Source organism: Stenella coeruleoalba (genome assembly GCF_951394435.1).
Source record: "Stenella coeruleoalba genome assembly, chromosome: 7".
In the NCBI taxonomy this organism is placed as follows: domain Eukaryota; kingdom Metazoa; phylum Chordata; class Mammalia; order Artiodactyla; family Delphinidae; genus Stenella; species Stenella coeruleoalba.
In genome coordinates this window covers 109,553,883-109,579,797 of record NC_137153.1, presented here as the reverse complement: position 1 = coordinate 109,579,797, position 25,915 = coordinate 109,553,883, and the positions used below count along the sequence as shown (strand labels likewise).

At 38.1% G+C, this 25,915-nt stretch overlaps 1 protein-coding gene across 3 annotated transcripts; it reads left to right on the top strand.

Annotated features, from left to right (window-relative positions):
- The first annotated feature begins 659 nt into the window (after positions 1-659).
- RAB14 (RAB14, member RAS oncogene family) lies at positions 660-25,915 on the top strand. Of its 3 annotated transcripts, XM_079928049.1 has the most exons (9): positions 660-1,061; positions 3,491-3,585; positions 10,164-10,222; positions 11,334-11,387; positions 12,890-13,067; positions 18,209-18,275; positions 21,687-21,774; positions 22,124-22,154; positions 23,153-25,915. In XM_079928049.1, exons 3-9 carry the CDS (start codon positions 10,171-10,173, stop codon positions 23,328-23,330), a joined length of 648 nt encoding a protein of 215 aa, XP_079784175.1. In that variant the 5' UTR covers positions 660-1,061; positions 3,491-3,585; positions 10,164-10,170; the 3' UTR covers positions 23,331-25,915. The 3 variants fall into 3 exon arrangements, with proteins under 3 accessions (XP_079784175.1, XP_079784173.1, XP_079784174.1); XM_079928047.1 differs by lacking the exon at positions 3,491-3,585; XM_079928048.1 differs by lacking the exon at positions 660-1,061 and having other exon boundaries at positions 1,080-3,585.

The window sequence follows — 25,915 nt, the reverse complement described above, 5'->3', positions numbered from 1 at the left end:
ACTACATAAATATATATATTATATATCCACAAGCGCAAAGCAAAAGTGCCCGGGGCCATGAAAGTCAGAATGCGGCCTTGTACCGGGGTGCGCTAAACTTTCTGGGGAGGTGATATAGCAGACTAAGTTGGAAGAGGGTGGTAGGTGGTGGCCAGATTCTGAAAAATGTCACAATTTCTCTCCTCCCATCAAAGTGACCCCCCCAAAGGGAGGTTGTAAGGGACAGAGGTGAAACATAGGGCAGAAAGTGCCACTTCCTAGCTGCATGATTTTGGACAAGTGACTTGATCAATCTGAGCCTCAGTTTCACCATCAATAAAATGGAGATATGTATCTCCTGAGGTTGTTGGACAGGGACCTAGGTGCCGTGTTCACCGTTAGGTACGAATCGCTTGATACATACATGTTGAATGAATTCAGTAAATGTGTGCTTTGCACAGTGGTCGGTGTAAGGTAAGCCTCCAGTAAGTGGTAGCTGCTAGCATTAAAAATAGTAAAAAGTCCCCATAGTTACAACCCTAGCGCTGCAGAACCCAGACGTACCTCAGCAGGTCCTACGGAAACCTGCGCAGTAACTTCCCACAGGAGGCGAAGACGCGCGACTGCGCTTGCGCACAAGCGCTTTCCTCCGCCCCTTCGGGCGCGAGGACCAGAGGGGCGGGTTCGGCAGCGTTGCGACGAGTCCAGAGGGGAGGACTGAGGAAGGGGCGTGGTCAGCAGGCCGGGCCACGGCCACACTCTTCCGGGCTTCTCCAGCTGCGTGCGCATCCTCCTCCCCCCTTCTTTTGTGGTCCGGCCCATTGCGAGGGTGACAGGAAACCCTGTGCAGGGAGCGCCGCCATCTTGGACGTGCCCGAGGAAGACCCTGAGGGAGCTGCAGGAACGTCGCCGCTGCCACCGCCACTGCTGCCAGTGCGTCTGCAGCTTCTCGGCCTGCCCGCTGCTTGCCGGCGCCTCGGCCGACCGCCCCCGCCCCTCTCCTGCTGCGCCCGCCCGCCTCTTCCTCGTCCTGACGCCCCCCTCACTCCCGGAAAGCTGCCCAGCCACCAGCAACCCCCCAGGTAACCCAGGCCTTCCGCAGTGTCCGGGGGCCCGGGGCTTCCTCGCCGGGCTCTCCCCGGGCCGGGGGTGGGGACGACGGCGGGCCCGGGGCGCGGGCGAGGGGCGTTGCAGGGTGGGCCGTGTCAGGCCGCGGCGAGCCCGGGGTCGGCGGTGGGCGCCGCGGCGGCCTGACAGGAGTCCATGCGGGGGCGAGGGTGTCCCCACGCGGCGCCCGCCGAAGCTCCGGTCCTCCCCGCCCAGTCGAGGGCTCCGGGGCGCGGCGTGGGCAAGGGTGTGTTCGGCCTCGTCTTCCCCGCCTCCTCAGCCGGCCTGGGCCGACTCGCACCTCCCGCGGGCCCCGTCTCCTTGCCGCCACTCTCGGCGGCCGCCGACCTCCCCCGCCGGGTTTGTCCACGCGGGCCGCGCCGCTCTGCAGCTCACGAGCCCCGGACGTGGCGTTCCCCGGCCCATAGGCCGCGTCCGGCCCCGAGCACAAAAGGCAGCAGCCCGCAGCCCCGCTGGCCTCTTGGACCGTCTGCGACGTCCTTGTCGATGTGGGTAGGCTCTCTTGGACTCGGGCTGGGCAGGGGTCTGGGCGTCCGAGGTTCTGGTTTGGGTGAAGCCCTGTAAGGTCTGTGACATCCTCTAAGACCCCGATGCTAGCTAGCATCTAGAAATAACGAAGACAAAAAGTTTTGGCTTTTCTAGAATTTAAGAAAAGAAGGCGGAAGAAGCGTGTTTTGGTGGTTTGCACTTTACCGTGTGCCAGACCCGGATTTAGGTGTCTTCCAACAGGTTTATCTTGCTTCACGGGGCCCTGGGGGGTAAGTGTCTCCATCTCCCAAGTGAGGAAACTGAGGCGTGAAGGTGTGATGTGGCTGGTTAATGATGGTATAGGCAAACTCAGGTTAGGCCAGGGTTACACACAGGACCATTTAAAATGTAGCTACGGCTTAATTCCTTTTTTGCTATGTTTGCATTTGGGTAACAGCTGATTACTCCTTTAGAACCCAGAGTCTGTCGTGTGGGCCACTACACTGCCAGTCCTCATTTTCACCACCCCAGAGGAGAGATGGCAAGATTTCCATTTTATATTTGAAGGAGAAGCTGGGTTTCGCAGAGAGCAAATGCTTTCCTGGTGGTCCCACAGCAAGTGTCAGTGTCCAGATTTGGACTCTTGCAAAGTTTACTGCTCGGTTCCATTACTGTCACAACTGCCTTTTATTTAGGGGTGGTTATTGAGGACAAATGTGACCTTGCGATAACCCAGCTCCCACTCGCCCACCCCCCAAGAGTTCCCCAAATGTTTCTTCAGATTTCTGCTTACACCCATTTACTTGGTCATGCCTTTGAGACATGTAGTTGTTAGGAATTTGGAGGGTTCCCACGCCCGTATTGCCACTTCCTAGTTAAGTGACGTTAAGCAAGTCACTTAACTTCTCAGACTAAGTGTCCTTATCTGTTCACGGGATAACTGTACGTACAATTTAGAGTTGTTGTGAAGATTAAATGGGGTTTAAAACCCTTAGCACATTGCTTGGAATATGGTAAGTGCCCCGTTGTCTCTTAACAGTGCCAAGCATGTAGTGGGTGTTTAGTATTTGTTGATTGAGAGGAGCATGGCTTTAGAGAGCTGTAGAGTTAGACCTGGGCCTTAATCTTAGCTTTCCCTTTAGTAGTATATGACCATTGGTATATCTCCTCTCTGAGCTGGTTTCCTTATCTGTAAAATGAGTTAGTTTTTAGAATTAGAGATTGCTTATAAAGTAGCTGGCATATAATAGTCACTCAGTAAATGGCCGTTATTGTAAAGAAGTAAAACCTTTAGATATTAATAACCTAAAAAATTCCTTGGAATTAAAGCTACATTTTAAAAAGATTTTGTTTTTTATATTTCATGTTACACTTTATAGTTGTTGCATACCTCAGCTATGCAACAGAATGTGGAGTGTTTTTACAACTGATTATTAGTCTTAAATATCTTTGCATAATCTCAGTAAGATATTGTACAATTAGAGGAAACTTTGGGTTAAGGCAAATAAGATATTTTAAAACTAGAGCTATTGAGAGATGTTTCATTTTTTAAAAAAAGCTTGAAACATTTTTATGTGATTAAAAATGCTGGGCATGCCGGGAGTCAGCAATGCACATATAGAGGTATCAAAGATACTATTATTTTAAGAAACTATTGTTTCTAGACAATTTTAAACATATACAAAGTAGAGTAGTATGTTGAGCCTTCATATATCCATCAGCCAGTGTCATCAGTGATCAGTGTCCTTTCATCTATATACACCTGTACCTCTCCACCAAATTACATTTTTTGTTGTTGTTTTTTCTTGTTGTTTTGATTTTTATTGGGGTATAGTTGATTTACAGTGTTGTGTTAGTTTTCTCTGTACAGCGAAGTGAATCATTTATACATATACATATATCCACTCTTTTTTAGATTCTTTTCCATCTACCAAATTATTTTGAAGGAAATCTCAGACACCATTTCATCAGTAAATTTTTCACTTATTGCTAATCCTTTTAACTCTAACGGTAAGTGCAGGGTTTTAGTTTTGTTTTGTTTTCCTCCTAAGTACTTTCCTTCTGTGGACAGAGGTACAACAGTAAAGTACTTTATTTCCTATTCACAGCGTGCTGTCATAATTAGGTGGAAACTTTTGTCTGTCTCGTGATACAAGAGAAATCTGTTTTTTTCTTATCACATTATTAATTTATATAAAAGTGTGACTTTAAATATCTTGTCAAAAGTCAGGTGATTTTTAAAGTGCGTCTCAGAAATGAGCGGGTTATTTTCAGAGGTTGCATTAGTGTTGAGGAAAGGAAATTGAGCATACATTTTGATTAGATTAGTTTAGTAGATTAACTCCCAAAGTTCTGTGTCCACTTAACTGACAAATCAAGTAGCATTCGACTTTAGTGGGCTTGTAAGCACACCAAAATGCTTCTCTTCTTGAGTTCCCTGAAGGGAGGGACCCCTTTATTTCATTACTATGTTGTAATGTATTTCATTACTGTATTGTATAATTTCATTACTGTATTGTCAAAGCCTAGCATAAGGCTTTGTTCCTAGTAGATAATTTAAAAATTTTTTTATATTGGAATCACAAATGCAGTTTATCCTGGCTCAGGTGTTTTTAACAGTGTTCTTCATGTAAAAAAAAAAACCACTTAATTCTAACAATAAGGATAAGAATTTAAATCACCTGGAATATTTTTATTCGGGGGTAGCTTTTTTCCTGTGTTGTCTTGAATCAGTTACGTAAAAATTACACAGTAACATCTTATGTTCTAAGAGTGGAATAAAATAGCTGTGTAACAGTTGTGAAAGGATTAGTCAGACAAATGCATAAGGTAACACAGCAAGGAGTCAAACCATAAGAAAATGAAAAAATGCCCTCCATTATTGGGGTGTTTTCTGTTTGTGTGTTTGTTTTTTTTTGTTTGTTTGTTTATTTTTTTTTGTCTGCGCCCCAGAGCTTGTGGGATCTTAGTACCTGAACTAGGGATTGAACCTGGACTCTCGGCTGTGAAAGCACAGAGTCCTAACCACTAGACTGCCAGGGAATTATCCTGTTTGTTTTTTGAGTCTAATCACGAGTCACTTCATATGATGTTCCCCATATTATTGGTAAATGTGGAAGTAATGTTGGAAGTATTATGACTGGGATTTTTTGTTTGTTTGTTCTTGTTTTGTATTAGAATTATATATAAAAATGCTTAAAAAATATTTGTCTTTTTTTCCTCTACTTTTAATATTTTAGAATATTACTAATGAATATAGTACATGCTTATAGTGTCCTCACAGGGATATATAAAGAAAGTTAATAATTTTCCCCCTTTTTTCTCTCAATCTGTGTATTAATTTTTCACAGCTTGGTGTGTATCCTTCCATAGTATATGCATATAGGATTGAGTGTGTATGTGTTCAAAAATGGGATGTGCTATCATAAAACTCTGCAGCATGCTCTTTTTCACTTAAAATCATGGATATATTTCCAGGTTAATACTTACATCTAAATGGTTTTTAAACTAGATTTATATTATTTCATAGTACAGATGTACTTTAGTCATTTCCCTGTTGACGTGTAGATTGTTTCCAATTTTTTGCTGTAAAAATGCTGCATTAAATGCACTTGCACCTGTAAATTATGGACTGATGCTTTTGTTTCTGTAGACTACTTTTTAAAAAATAAATTTATTTATTTATTTTTATTTTTGGCTGTGTTGGGTCTTCGTTGCTGTGCGCGGGCTTTCTCTAGTTGCGGTGAGCGGGGGCTACTCTTTGTTGCAATGCTCAGGCTTCTCATTGTCGTGGCTCCTCTTGTGGAGCACGGACTCTAGGCGAGCAAGCTTCAGTAGTTGTGGCATGTGGGCTCAGTAGCTGTGGCCTGTAGGCTCTAGAGCTCAGGCTCAGTAGTTGTGGCACATGGGCTTAGTTGTTCCGCGGCATGTCTGATCTTCCTGAGCCAGGGCTCGAACCTGTGTTCCTTGCATTGGCAGGCAGATTCTTAACCACTGCACCAACAGGGAAGCTCTGTAGACTACTTCTAAGTGGGTTTCTTGGCCAAAGGGTGATTTGGGTTGTTTTTAAGATATTAAAATATACTGATTACTTCCCCAAAATATTGTGACACTTCAGATTCCCACAAGCAGAGTAAATGAAAGTGCCTACCTTCACATCTGTATCTGCACATTTCAAAACTAGTCGTTTATATGTATAGTTTTATTTGGAAAGGTGTCTGATTCAGTATATGGAGACTATGTGATACTATTTTGGCCCAACAATGATTAGTGTTTAATGTGCATTTAGTAACCATTTAGATCTATATGTATTGGCCTGGAAATAGATCCATGATACTGTTAAGTGAAAAAAAGCACGCTGCAGTTTCATTCAATAGCATACCCCATTTTAAATATATTTCTCACCTTAACAGTGGTATGTGTTTCATGTTCACGAGATGAGGTTGAGAAATCCTTTGTTACAGCATCATTAGGCAAAGTTAATATTTAAATGGGGCCACAGAATAATTATTAGTGTTTAATATGCATTTAGTAAACATTCTTCTTGACAACCAAGAAGTTTAGGACTAAATTTTACATGGACTGATAGTAAAACTATTACCTTAACTTTGAGTATTAATTAACCTCCATCTTTCTCTGATTTTGATTTTTTGCTTTTATTTTATCAACCTACATATATATGTTTTTAATGAGCTACTTTAGATAGAGAAAATCATGTTCTTTGGAGTCAGGTTTGGGTTCAGGTTCCAACTCTGCTATTTGCTAACTTTGTAAACCAAGCAAATCAGTGAATTTCCCCAAACCTCAGTTCCTTCAGTTTTTACGCGGACATAATGGTAATGACTCTGCAGAGTTGTAAGACTTGAGTAAGAATTATACAAGACAACATAGGGAAAAGTAGTGCACATCCTCACATGGTTTACTCTCAACAAATGTTAGTTCCCTTCAGAAACTTTTTTGTAAATAGATATAATATGAATCGTTGTTACTAGTATTATCACTTATCCATATCTACAAATCCTGATCATAGTGCATCCTCTGAATGTAGTTATTTAATAACGCCTATTCAGAATATTAAGTTAGAACCAAGTGAGTGAACTGAGAAAGATTTGTGTCCCAAAGTACCACTGTCGGGTTTTGTGGTGCATCTCAACTGTGGAGGAGGCCAAATAATATAGTGATTAAGAGAGGGTTTTCTGCAGTCAGAACAATTGTAGGTTCAGTATAGACTTGACCACTTAGCTCTATGACGTGAGCATATTACTTACCTGTTGAGTCTTACCTGTGAAATGAGGATAATAGTCACCATTTTATATAAAGGTAGTAGTGAGGATTAAATGAAATAGCAGCATGTAAAGTATTCAGCACATTGCCTGGCATATGTTAAATGCCCAATAAATGGTAACTATAACAATTGTGTTTGTTATTAGTTTACAGATTGTTCATCACATGTTTAATGACTTCTCTGCTTCTTGTCTTTAAGAAAAAGGTGTTAAAGGAGATCTTATTTATATGTGAATTTTATTCAAATGATTTTTGTAGAACATGTAAGAAGGTGCATTTTAACCACACCAATCACACATTTGCTGTGCACAAATTACAGGATATTACCAAGATTTTAAAATTAGTGGATATTGTAGTGTTGAGTGGACTCATGTTTTCAGAGTGTTTGAACTCGACCAATATTTCTTGCTCTCCCAATACCACTTTTTTTTTTTTTTTTCACTTTTTGAGTTCTCAAAGTAAGTAAAGCAGAAGCACACTTAAGTAATAGGGGAAAAACTTTTTTCTCCCTTCCAAAGCTAGTTAAAAATATATTCCTCACCTTAACATTGGTATGTTTCATGTTCAAGAAATGAGGTTGAGAAATCCTTAAAGCAGTATTAAGCATAATTAATAGTTAAAAGGTGCCACTTGAACATGGTTCTACTGCAAATACGTAGTTTTGAGTGAATGCTATCAATAAACTATGGGAGTCTATTTAAACCTAACTAGTATCTTACCTTAGAATAATAAAAAGAGGACTTGTGTTAGTGGCTACAGTGCTAGATATTTTTGCTTTCCTATCTACTGAAATTAGTAAATTTTAGTAGTTCTCCTTTAACTCTGCTTTTAGGATTTTTATTGTAATTTTTAAGAAACTTGACCAGAAAATTGTGTACTGAGGTGGAGACAGGGTGCTGGTATTCAGTCTGAAATAGGGATCATTCTCTTCTATTTGGAAATAGTTTATACTAATTAATGCTTGGAAATTAAAAAAAATTCAAAATTAGTCGTCTCAGTAGATATTTAATTAATTAATGCTTGTGTGATAATTAGCAAGTACACAAATTAGTACAACTAGAATTGGTTTATAATTTCATGATTAACCTTTAGAGCATTTCAAGTAGAAACTGGGATTGTTAGAGGCCATAGTTTTAACATAAAATGAAGGGAAGCAAAGTATGTACAGCTACAATGTTCAGTTAGAAGAGAGAAAAGAAATAGGAAAATCAGAAGAGGGAGAGCTTGAGAGTAACAGTAATTTAAAGGTGACTAATTACCTTCCCCCAAGTTTGAATAGGGAAAAAGAAGTTAAAAGAGGAGTTAAAAATGAATTGGATGAGAAGAACCTGAGAGAAATGCAGCCCAAGAAGAAATTAATAACCTTTAAATATCATTTTTATTGTGAGAGATTATTTTTTTCCTTGTCTTTAGGATCTGGTTCAGAGATGTAGTAAATAATACAGACCAGTTTGAGCCTCAGGACCAAGTTCATTCTTGTTTCTGGAAAAAGGGAATCAAATTAGTATGATGTTCAGAATCAGAGTTACTTTAACTAGAAACTCTTTCCTGAAGGAACTGGTTAAGGGAGTTTTCTGTGATGTGACTGATTATAAATGTGTTACATCATGTCCCACTTTTGTTGAATGTAGTTCATACAGCTAAGTGGGAAGACTATACTGTGTGAAATTATCTAATAATTTACTGTAATTGACAACTTCCTCTTCCCTGGTAACAATAATTCACTTATTCTAAATATATACTTTTTCTACAGGTTAAATTTTATTAGTTACTTAGAAATTTTATTTGAAATATGACTTACAGTAAGGTGTTAATTTCAGTAAATGAGTTTCCCCAATCATACTAAATGTCTGGCTTGTGTATGCGACAGTTGGCCAAAACAGTAAAATCCAGGTTAAAATAATACTGGAAATAAATTTTTTAAAAAATAGGGTTAAACCTTCATATTTATAAAGAATTTTTATCTTAAGCTTTTTGGCTACACCGTGTGGCTTGTGGGATCTAAGTTCCCCAACCACGGATCGAATCCCGACCCTTGGCAGTGAAAGCGTGCAGTCCTAACCACTGGACCACCAGGGAATTCCCTGAAAACTGCTTTGAGAATAAATTTTTTTCTTTCAATTTTATTGGGGAATAAAATTTATTGTAAGTTATTACCAGCATTAAAATTCACCTCTTATTTCTCTAGCACCTAGCACAGTGTCTGACATATTCAAGGCATTTGTTTGAATAAATTGGAGAGGTTTTTTTTAAGTTATTAAAAGTAGAAGAGGGGCTTCCCTGGCGGCACAGTGGTTTGGAGTCCGCCTTCCGATGCAGGGGACACAGGTTCGTGCCCCTGTCAGGGAGGATCCCACATGCCACGGGGTGGCTGGGCCCGTGGGCCATGGCCGCTGGCCCTGCGCGTCCGGAGCCTGTGCTCTGTGATGGGGGGGGGCCCATTGGTGAGAGGCCCGCGTGTCGCAAAAAAAAAAAAAAAGAGAAATTAGAATTCTTTAGGTTAAGTCTTCTCTGAGGGTAAGAAATGGGCTGTGATCTTTAAGAATACCTTCTAATAAACAAACTTTCAAATTTTAGAACCACAATATGCTATTATTTCTCTTAGCTCCTAGAATAATATATAGCAGGCATTTGGTATAATTGTTAATCTTCAAATCCTATATTAGGTTGAGCTATATGAAATTGTCAATAATTGACTTTTTTTAAAAAATCTATAAGAACAGATTCATGTGGTTCTAATTCTGACATTTATTTGGTTTAGAAATAATATGATTACTCTTTCTTTGGATGCTATGCTAATTGATAATTTCAGGTAGAGTAAAAAGGTTATTTTGTGTTTATAAGTTGGTGGTTACTTTTTATAACATTCTGTTGTAAAATCAAAGAGTTCCAAACAAATAGGTCATCAGTATTCACTTGATCAGTTAACAGGGATGGGGACCTTAATAGGGGAGGAGGATTATTTATAATGATGATACTGTTTAACTTAAATTTATAAAGATTTTCTTGTTTGAAAATTTTCAGAGTAGCATTTCTTATTGGGTATTTCCTAAAGTGAAATATTGGAATTGTTTTTATATATGTTCTTATATTTCTGGGGATAATACATGAGAATGTTAAAGCGTGTTCATCTAAGTGAGTTTGTGCATTTGATCATTTTGGAAAATGCAGTTTTGCTCTGATATTGTAACCAACATTTTGTTTATAATCACTGTGCTTTATTTTATATATCTTTAAAGGATACACAGCTTGGGTGACTTGTGTATACTTTTTTTCTGAAGTAACACAGTTTTCTTTGTTTTTAGTGCCACAATGGCAACTGCACCATACAACTACTCTTACATCTTTAAATATATTATTATTGGTAAGTTTATTTAACTTATACTGTTGTTCTCCAAAGAAGGTTAAAATGCAAAATATTTATATGCTAATACTTAATGTAGTACTCCAGAAGAAGTGAAGGATTTTCTTTCTCACTGCAAAATTAAAGCTCCTTTGATAAGGTTTATTTTTGTACCAGTGATGTACCTTTTGCTTTGTGACCCTGGGTACTTCTGTAGTACAAAGCTGGGTACATTTGAAGTGATGTTGGTTTTTCTTGAGGGCTACCTGAAAGTTTGTTAATACTGGGAATGAGATTAACTTCGTAGGAGTGCTGATACATCCAGAAATATCATGAAAGCCCTCAGAGCTCCCTGGATTCCAACAGTTGATAAAGATTCAGAGTAATTGTGTAAGATACATAAAATATAATGATGGTTTTTCTCTTAATAAGTTTTGAGATTTAGCTCAAATTAAGACAATGCTGTTTATCCAGATACAGTTTTAAGAGCACAGTTGAAAGTATACATATTATTCTGTTAATTCATATTAGAACAGTTTGGTTTAATGTTGAGCTTATGTGACTGTATTGTAATGCTTCCTTCATCAAAGGTTAAATTGCTGTTAGTACAGTTAGAGATGATATCTCTTCTGTTATGATTTTCATGTGATGTACATTCTTTTGTGGAATTCTACAAGAAATACGAGATAAGATGGGATCTAGTGAATCAAGCTTCCCAAACTTATTATTTCTACTTGTTATATGCTGCCCTTTTGGTCACTCCTAGGAGTTTCTGACTTTTTTGCATGGGTTAAGGGAAAAGAACAAAAAAAGTTGAAATAGTTCAAAGTAAAAAATACTATGTTTCTCTGTTAAAAAGCTTTTGCCAGCTGGTGTCTATTTATTAACATAATTCATAACCAAATTCTGTCACTGGTGAAGGTTGGGAATATTCAATTTATATATCACAGTGAAAACTGACCTTTAGGATCTTTTGAACTCGTTATAAATTATGGAAATAAAACTTTTTTAAGTGCCCCAGAAGTTTGTGATGTGATATGGTAGAAGGGGTATAGCAATCATTGAAGAGTATAAAATTATAAGTATAAAATTGAGAAATATAATTACCACTTGAAACTTTTTTTTTAAACAGGGGACATGGGAGTAGGAAAATCTTGCTTGCTTCATCAATTTACAGAAAAAAAGTGTAAGTTCAATATATAAGATAAAACATTAGTAAATTCTTTATTGTCACATGACACTTATTTTCAGTGTATTCTATGCAGTTAAATATAACCTTTCCCTATATATGCACTTTTGTCTTTAGAAAGTGATTTTTTTTTTTAATAGGTGCAGACAAAATGAAATATACCTGTATGTATAGAGTGTTGGCTTTTTATGCCATAAATAACTTGATTGACTTGTTTAGATTTCTTTGATGATATAAACTTAAATTTTAAAAATGTATACTATAAAAAATTTTTAAAAATTACAGTGTCAAACTTAAGTAATCTTTCTCTTGTTCTCTGACTTTCCATTATAGAAATTATCTTATTGGGGGAAATTTGCTCATATATCATTTGCTAATAACTAAATAATAATAGATTGGAAATATTTGAGGTGGAATTCTTTCTACATTCATGACTGGTTGATTAAGATTCAAAGTGTACTACTCTATCTTGGGTGGTAGGGGAAGGGGGCATTGTATTTTATGTAACCGATAGGCTAAATATAGTTGAAATTGTTTCCAGTAGTTGAAATCATTTCTATGGCATTTTTTTTTCCTATGGCATTTTTTGGCTTAATGTAACATTTTATGAAGTGTCCAGCAGTCTGTGTGTACTATAGAAGAGAATAATAGTGGGTTCGGGTTTTCAGTGGCCTATTTATAAGGAAAGGACTAATAAAATTGTTCTGTTGGATTAGACGTATATAACTTGACAATACATAATTATAAATATATATTAAACATGGTGACTTTGAGATATTGATAACATTTTGCAAGATAAATATTTGTTTGACCAAAAACTAGAGTCCTAAAACCATTGATTGATTTGTTATATGTAAGAATTGTCAGAAGGCTAAATAGTATAATGTTGGTATTATGAAGAGTTTATGAAAATCTTTATTTTTCATTAGCAGATTCTTTTAGTCCAAAGGTCAGCAAACAGTAACCTGTGGGCCAAATCCAGTCACTGGCTGTTTTTAGAAATAAAGATTTTTGGAATGCAACCATGCCCATTTTTTACGTATTGTCTATGGCTGCTCTTGTGCTTCAGCAGAATGCGGTCTTGTGACAGAGATTTTTTGGTCTACAGAACTTAAAATATTTATTATTTGGTTCTTTTTTTTTTTTTGGCCGCACAGCGCGGCATGCGGATCTTCCCTGGCATGTAGGATCTTCTCCGACCAGGGATCGAACCCTCACCCCCTGCGGTGGAAGCACGGAGTCTTAACCAGTGGACTTCCAGGAAAGTCTTATTATTTGGTTCTTTACAGAAGTTTGCTGACCCTTGTTCCAGTCACATCTCTGTGACTCACTTCTGGGTTTTTGCTAATTTTTTTTTTTTTTTTAGTGCAAGCTTTAGTCTGTTTATAGCCTACAAGCATTAGTAAGTCATTTGATTTACTAGTGGATTATTTTCCCACTGGTCTTAATTTGAAGATTTCTGCAAGTTGGAATGTTATATTTCTTTTCCTCCCTAACAGTTATGGCTGACTGTCCTCATACAATTGGTGTTGAATTTGGTACAAGAATAATTGAAGTTAGTGGCCAAAAAATCAAACTGCAGATTTGGGATACAGCAGGACAGGAGAGGTTTAGGGCTGTCACACGAAGCTACTACAGAGGAGCTGCGGGAGCACTTATGGTGTATGATATCACTAGGTAAGCGATTAATAATTTTCAACCTTCATCCTTGAAAAAAGAAATCTATTTTAGGAGTGTGGTTTCTTTTTTTATTGATTTAGGCATTCTATAGTTTGTAATTGCGTGTCTGTAAATGAGCTTATTTGGGTTTTATGGATTTTTCTCTAAATTGCTGTGTGTAATACTTGATATAACATGTTGATTTCCCTTTCTGAAAGTGAGTATGACTGAAGGAAAACTTCAGGAGATGCCGGTGGAGCGAGTGAAAGGATACTGTTCTGAAAAGCAGTATCAGTTGAATTATTTGAGGTGAAATAATATTTTACACCACATATTTTCACTTCAGTAGAAAGCAAGCAGATCTTGAGGAGTTCCTCTGTTCAGCCTCTAGTTATTTATTTTTGGCTGCATTGGGTCTTTGTTGCTGCACACGGGCTTCCTCTAGTTGCGGCGAGCAGGGGCTACTCTTCGTTGCATTGCGCGGGCTTCTCATTGCAGAGGCTTATCTTCTTGTGGAGCATGGGCTCTAGGCGTGCGGGCTTCAGTAGTTGTGGCTTGCAGGCTCTAGAGTGCAGGCTCAGTAGTTGTGGCGCACAGGCTTAGTTGCTCTGCGGCATGTGGGTCTTCCCGGACCAGGGCGAATCCATGTCCCCTGCATTGGCAGGCGGATTCTTAACCACTGTACCACCAGGGAAGTCCCCACACCTTTTCAAAATAAGGTCAAGCAAGGAATTAAGTAGTTTTGCTAACCCACCATGGTAGATTATAAAAAGTTCTCATACTTGCATCTGAAGTATTTTATTGTTTATTTACTTAAATTCTTTTTTGTCCTAAAATGGATTGAAGTAGCTCATGATACTTCATGTAGCAAGATTAAATTTATTTCAACTGTTTCTGGAAACTCAAAGCAATTGATAGAAACTAACGAAACTGGATCCTAAATGTTTGACTTTGGAATACTGTGCCACTTCATTAAACTCTGTACTGTTTATCTACTACTGTAAGCTAGAAAATGAACTGGATCACCTTTCATGTTAATGCAAAGTGCCAGTCTAAATCAGTGTGACTCTTGTCTCACTTTTTGAGGGGGTAGGAATTGGTGAGTGGGACCAAGTGATAGACTTTCAACCTTATTTCCTTTTGGGAAATGATTTATACTGTTTCCTCTTGAAGAGTCACATTAGCATATTATAGGACCTTGAGAAGTTCTGTAGTAAAGGAACTCTTTAAGTTTGTTTAATTTGGTGTTTTCTAAGGTTATTTTATTGAGGAACACCCTTTGGAAAATGCTGCCTTAGAATAAAAATAGTGGATGATTATAATTATAGTGCTTGAAGTCTTACTAAATTCTAGAATTTGGTGGTGTCGGGGCAAAACAGAGTGAAACAGCCTTAATGCTCTTCACTAGAGCCAGACAGTTGGTAAATAGTTTTGTGAGAAGACTGTTAAAGAACCTGGCCATCTGTACAGACATCCTTTTATGAGGGATGCATTCCTGAAGACTTCGCATAATTGAAAGCTGCATTCATTATTATAATTTTTAAAAATTTATTTATTTATTTATTTTTGGCTGCATTGGGTCTTCGTTGCTGCACGTGGACTTTCTCTAGTTGGGGCGAGCAGGGGCTACTCTTCATTGCGGTGTGCAGGCTTCTGTTCGTGGTGGCTTCTCTTTTTGCAGAGCATGGGCTCTAGGCACATGGGCTTCAGTAATTGTGGTGCACGGGGGATCTTCCTGGACCAGGGCTCTAACCTGTGTCCCCTGTGTTGGCAGGAGGATTCTTAACCACTGTGCCACCAGGGAAGCCCTGCGTTCATTATTAATAAAATTTAAATATGGTGATGTGTGCTTAAGTGTATCTATCTATAGTGTTGTAGTTTGTTTTGCTTTCTCTATGTGCTCTTTTTTTAATTCCAGCCTATTGAGATACAGTCAACGTAGAAGATTGTATAAGTTTAAGATCATTTGATACGTGTATATATTTTGCTTTTAAACATAACTTTTAAGCATAGTAACTACTTTTGAGAAAATTTGTGTCTATTCAAGTCATTAAAAGTACTTTGCTGGAAACAGCCCAGATGCCCATCATCTGACAAATGGATAAACAAATGTGGTATATCCATATAGTGGAATATAATTCAGCCATTAAAAGGAAGGAAACACTGATACATACTATAAAGTGGATGAACCTAGAAAACATTTTACTAAGTGAAAGAAGCCAGACACATACAGTCACATGTTGTATGATTCCATTTATATGAAATACCTGGAATAGGCCATTTCATAAAGACAGAAAGTGGATTGCCAGGGGATGAGGAGTAAGTGCCAGTGGGTACAGAGTTTCTTTTTAGGAGTGATGAAATGTTATAGAATTAGAGTGATGATCATGCCACAAATTTGTGAATATATTAAAAACCACTACATTGTATACTTTAACAGGATGAGCTTTGTGATGTTTGTTATATCCCAATAAAACTGTTACTGAAAAAAAACAGTACTTCAGGTTTTAGATGGGTACTTTTTCTTGGTAAAGTGATACTTCATAGCAACATTGATGTGGCAGCTATGACACTGATTTTTTTCCCTTTTTTTTTCTATTATTAATCATTGACATTTTGCAAACTTAAAAGTCTCTGCTTTAGAGTAATACTTTTTATTCTTAGCATTAACACTTTTTAAAAAATTTATTTATTTATTTTTGGCTGCGTTGGGTGTTCGTTGCTGCACGGGGGCTTTCTCTAGTTGCGGCGAGCAGGGGCTACTCTTCGTTGCAGTGCACGGGCGTCTCATTGTGGTGGCTTCTCGTTGTAGAGCACGGGCTCTAGGCGCGTGGGTTTCAGTAGTTGCAGCACATGGGCTCAGTAGTTGTGGCTCACGGGCTCTAGAGCACAGGCCCAGAAGTTGTGGCGCACGGGCTTAGTTGCTCCGCGGCTTGTGGGATCTTCCCAGACCAGGGCTCGAACCCATGTCCCCTGCATTGGCAGTCACATTCTTAACCACTGCACCACCAGGCAAGTCCACTAGCATTAACTCTTTTTTTTTTTTTGCGGTACGTGGGCCTCTCACTGTTGTGGCCTCTCCCGTTGCGGAGCACAGGCTCCGGACGTGCAGGCTCAGTGGCCATGGCTCACGGGCCTAGCTGCTCCGCGGCATGTGGGATCTTCCTGGACCGAGGCACGAACCCGTGTCCCCTGCATTGGCAGGCGGACTCTCAACCACTGCGCCACCAGGGAAGCCCAGCATTAACTTGATTGTCACAGGGTACTTGCCTAAATTGACATCATAGTTTATCATGGTAGTTTGTTTGATATATCACATCTAACATCACACCAAATTTAGGGATCTTTTTGCACCTTTTTGTTTTTTTAGCAGTAGTAACACCAGTTAATGCATATTTGGGTCAATATATAGAGAGATATTATATCTATAGATTTGAAAGTATGTTGGTGAATTTTAAATTAGTAATGAGACAGTTACCAAAAGCATTAGCAGAAGTTATGTACATGTAAATAATTCAGTATACATGATCTTGATACTACTTACAAAGGATGTGTAGATTTTTCTGTTTACCAAAGTGTTGGCAGTTTGTAATTCACTCTTGCTGCCAGCTTTGACGTTTTAAAATTGATCTAAATCAGTATAAATATTTTTGGACTTGTGTTGTATCAGGTTTTGTGCACAAAGCAAGATTGCTGTGTTGGGTAAAAGCAAGGTATGCTAGTACTACAAGTATTAAAGAGTGATAAGGCTTGTGCTTTTTAAAAGAAAATTTATTTATTTATTTATTTTTGGCTGCGTTGGGTGTTCGTTGCTGCACACGGGCTTTCTCTAGTTGCAGCAAGCAGGGGCTACTCTTAGTTGCGGCACGCAGGATTCTCACTGCGGTGGCTTCTGTTGTTGTGGAGCACAGGCTCTAGGCACATGGGCTTCAATAGTTGTGGCATGTGGGCTCAGTAGTTGTGGCCCACGGGCTTAGTTGCTCTGCGGCATGTGGGATCTTCCCGGACCAGGGCTCGAACCCGTGTCCCCTGCATTGGCAGGCAGATTCTTAAAACCGCTGCACCACCAGGGAAGTCCCAAGCCTTGTGCTTTTTAAGAATTATATTTGACCATTGTTTGCTTAGAAAATTTTAAAGCATTGGGAAAAAAGTTTTTATGTGACTTTTTTTTGACATTTATGTGGTGATTTGTGTATAATGTAATACAGCACAGAAAAAAGAGAGTCTGAGTAAGAAATTCTTTTCACTTCTCACTGGGAAAGGATTAAATGTTTGGAATATCACATTTTATATGAGCACTGGCAGCTGGAGATCGTGCAGTATATTCACAAGGCTGAACTCGAAACACTTCAAGGACACAGTGTGTGTACAGGGTTCTACACCCGGCTCTGAAATCATTAAAATCTTTATGGGCTTCTGTTTCCTCACCTGATAAATGAGTAAGATAGATTAATGTTCTGTGAGTCTGTAGAAGTCAGAAATATTTTTAAGCTACAAAATTTTTTAAAATTTTGACCTTTTTGGTAAAGTCTAATTAATAGTAATAGTATATACTCTGTATATTATTGTAAATTATTTGGATTTGTTTGTTATCTTAGATCCTACTTGGCTAGTGCAAAGGAGCCTATGAGTTTTTAAACTCTTGGGTTAGAGAAAATGGAGAAATAAGGCAGTCTGTATCCCCAAATGAATTAGCTGCTGGTTAATAAGAGTACAGAGTTAGGATAAACTCACTGTCTGATATACCTGGGGATTTCAGTTTCCAGTCAAATGTATTAAATGTCTTTTTAAAGCCAATTTTTAAAACTCTGAGTTTAGAATTGTTTTCCATCAGTTTTTTTAAGTTGTTCCTTGCTTGCTTATTGGTCTGTTTATGGATGTTCTTTTAAATGTAAAAAATTTACTCCTGACGTGTAAGTAATTAGCAAAGTTGCTGGCTATTGAGTTATTTATTTAAAAATAATAAGTTTTCCTAGATTTTTGAAAAGTATATGTTTGCATTCCACAGTTGTACTTTAGTGTAACAATCTAGTCAAATCAAAAATACTTCTTTAGGATCTGTTGATTAAAGTGTATATTTAAAATATTTGTTGAAGTTTCTTTTTTTCTGTTGAAATGGCATCTGTGGCAGTCACAAATGTAAACTTTAATTTTTGCAGAAGAAGTACATATAATCACTTAAGCAGCTGGTTGACAGATGCAAGGAATCTCACCAATCCAAATACTGTAAGTTAAATGACATCTATTATACAGAAAACTTAAGATCTAAGTTGACTCAGAAAGGAAAGCCATTTGCTAAGTGGGCTTTTTTTGTATTTGGGTACTAAGAATGAGAGAATCTTTATTCTGAAATTAATTGAAGAAAAACGTTCTTTTCAAATATGGATTATGCCAGGTTTTGCGTCTTATACTTGGGTTTTGTTCATGTTAGTGGTTAAAAGAAAAAGTTAGTTATGAGTGGGGTAGTCTCATGTCAAGTGGAGACTCTGAAATCTGAAACTATCACTTTAATCTGCATTAGTTTCATAAAATGTTACCATTAGAGGAAGCTAGGCAAAATGTACTAGGGAATCTCTGTATTTCTTACAACTGCATGTAAGTCTCAATAAAATTTCAATTAAAAATAAAAAGAGTTCTGCATGCGTTAAAAAATTAGCCAGTCTGAGAAGATATTTATTTATGGAGATTTTCATAGCCACCATGCTAGACTCTGCAATATACAAAAATCAATGTGGGTCCTTAGCCCATAAAAGGTTATAGTCTAGCAGGGAGATTACCTGTGGGTATACAGATAGCTATACTGAAAAGCAGAGTGGAATATGGGTTAGAAATAGAGTTACTGGTGTAGTGCTTGGTGGTGGTGGTGAGGACCCAGTATGAGCAGTGCCATCTGGAGAAACCAGCTTTATAGAGGAGGTGTTGTTTGAGCTGGGACTTGAAGGGTAAAAAGGTTTCAGTAGATTCTGTTGAGGGTATTCCAGGAACAAGTGAGGAAAAGCACAGATCTGTGACAGACTCTGAGCTTTTTGAGAGTAAGGCCTGTGTCTCACTTAGCTTTGTACCCCAGCACCTGGCAGTGGCCTGGTTTAGTAAATATGTAATCAGTGGTAAGATTGGCTTTCATCAGGGAACAGCAATTTAATTATATTGATAGTCAGTTAATATGGTTTGCCTGTTATGCCAGGGACTGTGTCTGGAACTTTCCATTATCACATTAAACCCTCTGTAGGTATACATACAAATCTATAGATGAATGTTCATCAGCAGCTTTATTTGCAATAACCAAAACTGGAAAACAACCTAGATGGCCATCAGCATGTAAATGGTGAAACAATCTGGTACGTCCATACTATGGAACACTCCCCAGCCATACAAAGGAATGAACTGTAGATAAATGCAACACATTAGATAGATCTCGGGCATTGTGCTGAATGAAAAAAAGTCAGTCTCAAAAGATGACATACTGTATGATTCCATTTATATAAAACATTCTCAAAAAGACAAAATTATTGAGATGGAGAACAGATTTGTGGTTGTCAGGGGTTAGCGATGGGGGTGAAAGGTGTTAGTGTGAGTTGACTATAAAGAGGGCAGCACAAAGCAGTTTCTTTGAAGTGATGGAACAGGTCTGTATCCTGATGGTGATGACACAAATCTATACCTGCAATAAAATTGCATAGAACTATACACACTCCAGAACCTGTAAAACTGGTGAAATCTGAATAAGGACTCTAGATTATACCAATGTCAGTTTTCCTCGTTTTGAGAGTGTACCGTAAGTATGTAAGATGCTACTATTGGGGAAGCTTGGTGAAGGGTATATAGGACCCCTCTACTCTTGTGTAAGCTTTTGTGGTTCTATAGTTACGTTCAGGTATTGGTAAAATATTAAAAACAGCAAGGAAACAACTTATTGTACAGGGTCCTTAGAGGAGTGTAATAAAAAAATTAGCCGTGTCCTTCCTGCCTCATTTATGCCTCTTAAAATCTTTAGAAAAAAGAAAATCTCTTTAAGGTCCAGTGCAAATGTTACATTTTCGGTAACGCTGCCTTTGATTTCTGTGTGGAAGTTAAATACTTCCTCATTTTGTTGGTGGTATATTTTGTACCTCTGTCTTGTTAGCATGCCACTTTATGCCTCCCCTTTCATGATGATGAGAAGCATTTTGGAAATTCTTAAGGAATGGAGAGCAGGCAGTGTTTCCATTAAGCAAACATTTCTTGCTTTGAGCACCTGTGTTGTAACGGCCCTGTACTACTAAGCCATCGTGACTTGACCAACTTTGATATTTTTTGAAAAATTGATTTCCTTTAAGTGTTATTGCCTTATTCTTTAGAAGACTAGTGGACTATATATGAAAACTTCTTTCTCTCCTCAGTGGGCGCTTGTCCACACTGACTGAAGAATGCTCACTTGCTGAAGGTTTACATTCGGGTTAAAATGGCTATACTTCATGGACAGCATTTTTTGAAAGTAGGACAGCCAGGGCCTGAAATTTCACGTGAAAAAAAGTTAATGGTGGAAATCCCTTTTAGTTGAAACCGTCCATTTCTGAAGTATCTGTATCTGGATTACCACATCTGTTCTGAAGGGGAAAAGCGAGGATGGGGGGAGTTGCCAGTTGGTGTCAAAAAATACATTGGTAGAGACAGTTTATCCCCCAGCTCATTCCAGTAAAGGCTGAAGCCCTGTTTCCCAAGGCTGCACACGTTTTTCTTAGAGCTTTTCAGAGCAGCCTTTAACTTCAGCCTAACTTCACTGGTATAAATGACTCCAGAGTGGGTATAGGTGTATATAATATTTTGCCTTGAATTTGAAGCCACTGCATATACGTCCTCCCACCCCCAATGTCCTCTATCATGGATACACAGTCATTTGTTATCAGTTGCTACAAACTTAGTCCAGCCTAGGGATAGTGTAGGGGAGGACAGTATTTGATGGTCACAGTTTGCGTTTTCTACCTGACTTCTAATGTCCGCCTACCACTGACTGAGTGACCTTTGACAAGTCCTTATTTGAGTATTAATTTCCTTACTTGTAGCCTGAGAAGTTGAACTGGTAGTTGTAAAGTTTTTTGAGGGTCCCAGGAACTTTTGAAAATCTGATGAAAGCCACAAACCTTCTCTTCCAGGGAATGTCCTTGTTTACAGCATTTTGTGCTTAATTTCAGTATATTCACAGATACCCTGGAGCTTGTCCATGGACCCTTAGTAGTCTTACTCAAATAAATCATAATCTTTGGCCTAGACCAGATGTGTTTCAGGCACACAAAAACAAAACAGGACTGTTTTGTTTTTAAATGGCTTGAGAGCTGAGACTGGTTTTTACGTGTTTATAGGGTTGTTTTTAAAAAAGTCAAGAAAGAAGTATATGCAAAGCGACCACAAACCTGAAATACATACTTTTTGCCCTTCACAGAAAGTTTGTCAACCCCTGGCCTAGGTAATTGCTGACATCCCTCTTCATACTAATACCTTCATGATTCTGTAGTTCTGTCTGATGGATAATTGCTAGTATTTCGTTTCCTTTTTAGACCCACTTGTTTTTTCTTCAAGATTTTTAGATTTCAGAATTTTCATGTTTGATTTAAATGGTTTCTTTTGTTTTAAGATGTTTTTCTTTTGGTCACAAACTAGGTAATAATTCTCATAGGAAATAAAGCAGATTTGGAGGCACAGAGAGATGTTACATATGAAGAAGCCAAACAGTTTGCTGAAGAAAATGGTGGGTTTCTTTTAAGACTTTTAATGGCTTTTTTGGGTCACACATGGGAGAATTTCTAGGGATAGGTGGGATTTTGACAATGCAGATTATTTGACAGTTTTTTAAAAATGCAAACTGCTCAAATCTAAGAATGAGGAAATAACAAAATGTGTTTCTATTTGAGGGCAGTAGAGTTATTTAATGACAAATGTAAAGATTCCCTCCATCTCAAACTCATATAGTCTTTCATAAAATACTATAGAAGGAGTACTGAAAGCTGTTGGGAAACTTTTATTCAGATGTTACTGAAGAGAGTGTCCTTGTGAAAGTTAATTCGAAATATCCTTCATAGTCTGAATTTTATTTTTAGGCTTATTGTTCCTTGAAGCAAGTGCAAAAACGTAAGTATGGCTAAAGTTAGTAGATCATTTTTAATTACATTCAAATTTCTCAAAGTAGAACCATATGTTTAAAAATGTATAATGTATATACATGTAATGTATAATATATAAATGTGTAATGCTTATGGCAGGGAAAACAGTCAGCAAACATCCCTTTGCTTCCTGTTTCACTTTTCAAAATAATGTTTTTTGTTACTTTCCCTAACATATTATACCTTGCTTATACCCGTTGGTAAGCCAGGTTAATAAATGAAATTGTGTTAACATTTCAGAAGTGTTTGACTTTTACAACCAAGGTTGAATTTGGCATCTTGGACTCAAGGTTGGTCAACCTGTTGATTTAATGCTGCTGCTTATAGTAAAAAGCATGACTTAAGGAAATATTCAATGTCTAAGAATAATTAGAAGCATAATTAACATTTTCTAATTGTTATTCCATGTTCATTATTGAACCCCAGGACTGCTGTCATAGTTCTTCATTTATTAAGCCAAAAATTCCTTGCAGTGGTGAGAAGCTAGCTCCTTTTTGTTTAGCCTCATCTGTACTGTTAGTCCTAAGGGAGATGAACTCAAGTGTGAACATGGCTAAGCATGATAAGAACAGTACAGTTCATGCTTGGCTAATCAGACCATACAAATCCTGGAATACTGTTCTGCATGTGTTTGGAGATGACTTCATTTCTATTTGAAATACCCACTGTAATGGCCTGTCTTAATTATTGTTATATATTAATATACAGCATTTTAATGATTAGAGCACATAGTTTCAAATAGGGTTTGTAGAAAGAGCTGTTAGTATTGTTTATATGCTTTCCACAGAAAATACCTTCCCATGTTGTTCTCTTAGCTCAGTCTTCTGGTAGTCCCTTATTAGATGATACTGGCTGAGTTGAAGACATCATGCCAGTTGACTAAAGGTTAGCAAAAGGTCAGTGTATAATGTCCTGTCTGTCGTAGAAAGCTGTGGTTCGCCAATAAAGTTGTCGATTGCCTCTTAGGGGAGAGAACGTAGAAGATGCTTTCCTTGAGGCTGCCAAGAAAATCTATCAGAACATTCAGGATGGAAGCTTGGATCTGAATGCTGCCGAGTCTGGTGTACAACACAAACCTTCAGCCCCACAGGGAGGCCGGCTAACCAGTGAACCCCAACCCCAGAGAGAAGGCTGTGGCTGCTAGTGACCTCTTTGCCGTGGCTCTCATTTGACCTTTCACCTCTGTCTGTTGGAAGCAGTACTTTTTACTTGCTGCCTCATTGTCTTCTGTACATCTTACTGGGTTTAATTAAAAAGAAAAAACAACTCTGTTGTAAAAACAGTTTAACACAATACTAAACTGCTAAACAACTAGATGTAATCAGGTTATCAAAGGCAAGTAGAGTAATAAATCTCTTCTGCATGGTAAATCTAGACTTTTTTTCCCCCTTGATTGTCCTCGTGATAGGTATGTCACCAATACATGATTTAAACTGAGCACTGATGCTGGACTTGAGTTTTACCCCTCCCTCTTTTTGGCAAGGCTTTGTCTCATTGTACGGTTTAATTTCATGATATCTTAAGTCTTTCTTCCCATTTTTAACTGTTCAGGTATGTCTGTTATAACCCATAAGTTTATTGCTGTGAAATGACTTCTGATGATAGAGAAGGGGTCCTTTAAAGCCTTTTGTTTTTGTTGGATAAATTCCCTGTTGTGTGGGTGGCATTTTTCTTGAGGCGGTTTGCTTCTGTCTTAGCCTTGCACAGGGAAAATATCCATTTATCTTTTCTCTTGTGCTTAATTAATAGCTTTATCCTTTTTTTTTTTACACCATTTTATCTTTTTCTCTTTAGCAGAAAGTAAATATGTATAAAATTTGAAGGAACCGAACTAACAATACATTCTGTGTATATTATTTTAATGAAGAAAATAAATTGATTACTGGCATTGGAACAGTATAAAATACCAGTTTGTACAGTATGACCTATATGTGACTATGTTACTCCCTTCCATTTCACATAAGGAAATAGACACAACTGCAGTTCACAGAATGTACTGGCTCCACCCTTTGGTGCTGGCAGTGTTTGGGGACATTATGCTGGAAGGAGCTCCTGGCATGAGAGGATTAACACTAGTAGATTCTGTTCCATCTTTGCACTGTGGCTTACCTGCTGATTTTCTTAACTGTTCTTGTGCAATCAATAATGTGCTAACCTGCTTTTCTCTTTTTGTAACGTTTTGCATTACAGGCTGCATTTCTTGCCTTACTATATAGAAAAAGAAAAAAGGCTGGGTTTATTATTGCACATTTTAAGCTTTTATACCTGTATCTTCTTGGAATGGTGAGATTCTAAACGAGACAGCCAGAACTGCAGGTCTGCTGTTAAGGGATTTTAAATTGTGCATTTTTAACACTACAGTGAAATAATCTAAGATATCCCATGTTCTTAGTATGAGGGGCTATTTTATGTCATGTTGGCATAAATTGTTTTGTAAAGGGGAAAGTGTTTCTAACGGTGTTCCAGTATTTGTGCTGATACAAAGTAAGTTATTGCTTTGCACTAGGTGGTTTGGCCACTGACAGAATACTGTATTGCAAGGGAAATAATCTTTTATTTCTTTAGAAAGCAAACTTACATTTTACCAAGTTCTTTACTTCTGTTGATTGATTTCTAATTGAGTTTATGGTTCAGGCTGGGAACTGAGAAGTTATTTGAAGTAGGATAGGCAAACCTCAGTATATTATATACAACGCACTCTCAGCTCAACTGTTGTGTTTAAAATACACATTCTAAATCCCTATTTACAGACACTAACGTAAAAAATACAGCTTTCTGGGTTGTAAACATGTGGTAGTACCAGAGTATTGTATAGTCAGTGTTAAATAAAAGCCAAAACTGGAATGTGCAGAAAATAGGATTTGGTTAATTTGTGGACTCACCTTTCTGTCTTTGTTTAACTTTTTAAAAAGATACCTGGAGTAGATCAGTGTATTCTGTTAAAGACTTAACAGTGATCCATTTTGCTTACACTGTTGCATCACAAGGGACTTGCCCAGGGACCATGACCTGCTGGTGTGTGTATATATTTACAAAAACAAAACAAACCAACCACCCATTGGGATATAAGGTAGCAATCACAAATGAAAGACTGCGGCTTGTTTAGGTGCAGTACCCTGATTTCCCAAAGTTAGTTACAGTGGGTCTTAATTGTTTTTGTGACAGGAGTTATTCAGACTGCTGTACTCTTCATTTGATGTAACAAAATGCTATTAATCTAAATATTTGTAAATAAAGTACCTGTATCTAGATTAAATTAAAATTGTTTGCATTATTTTCTGAATTATAACAGGATTTCATATTTTCTTCAGGCAGTTATTTGGCATAAGTCGCCAGTGTTTATTTCAGAATTGTCCTTTTTGTTTAAAAAGAAAAGTCTACATAAGTAGCATATAAATCCACATCACCCAGTAATTGAGCTAGTCTTATCCTTGTGTTCAGATCACACTTGCAGTGTTTTTCAACCTTTTTCAGTGTGAGATCAGCACATTTGGTGGCTGATAGTGTTCTCCCTTGACTGTACTTGGGGCCAAATTCTGTTATTTGCATGTGTAATCCCCTATAATAAACTTGGGTGCTCAAAAATAGAGAAGCAAATTGTCATATTGTAATATCTGTGTGCCAGACACTGGGCAAGTACACTTTGGAGAGAATGTGAAATTCTTTTAATTTTTAATCCATGGAGAGCTTACTACGTGTGTGGTCACCTGCTTTTCTGGGTTACTCGTT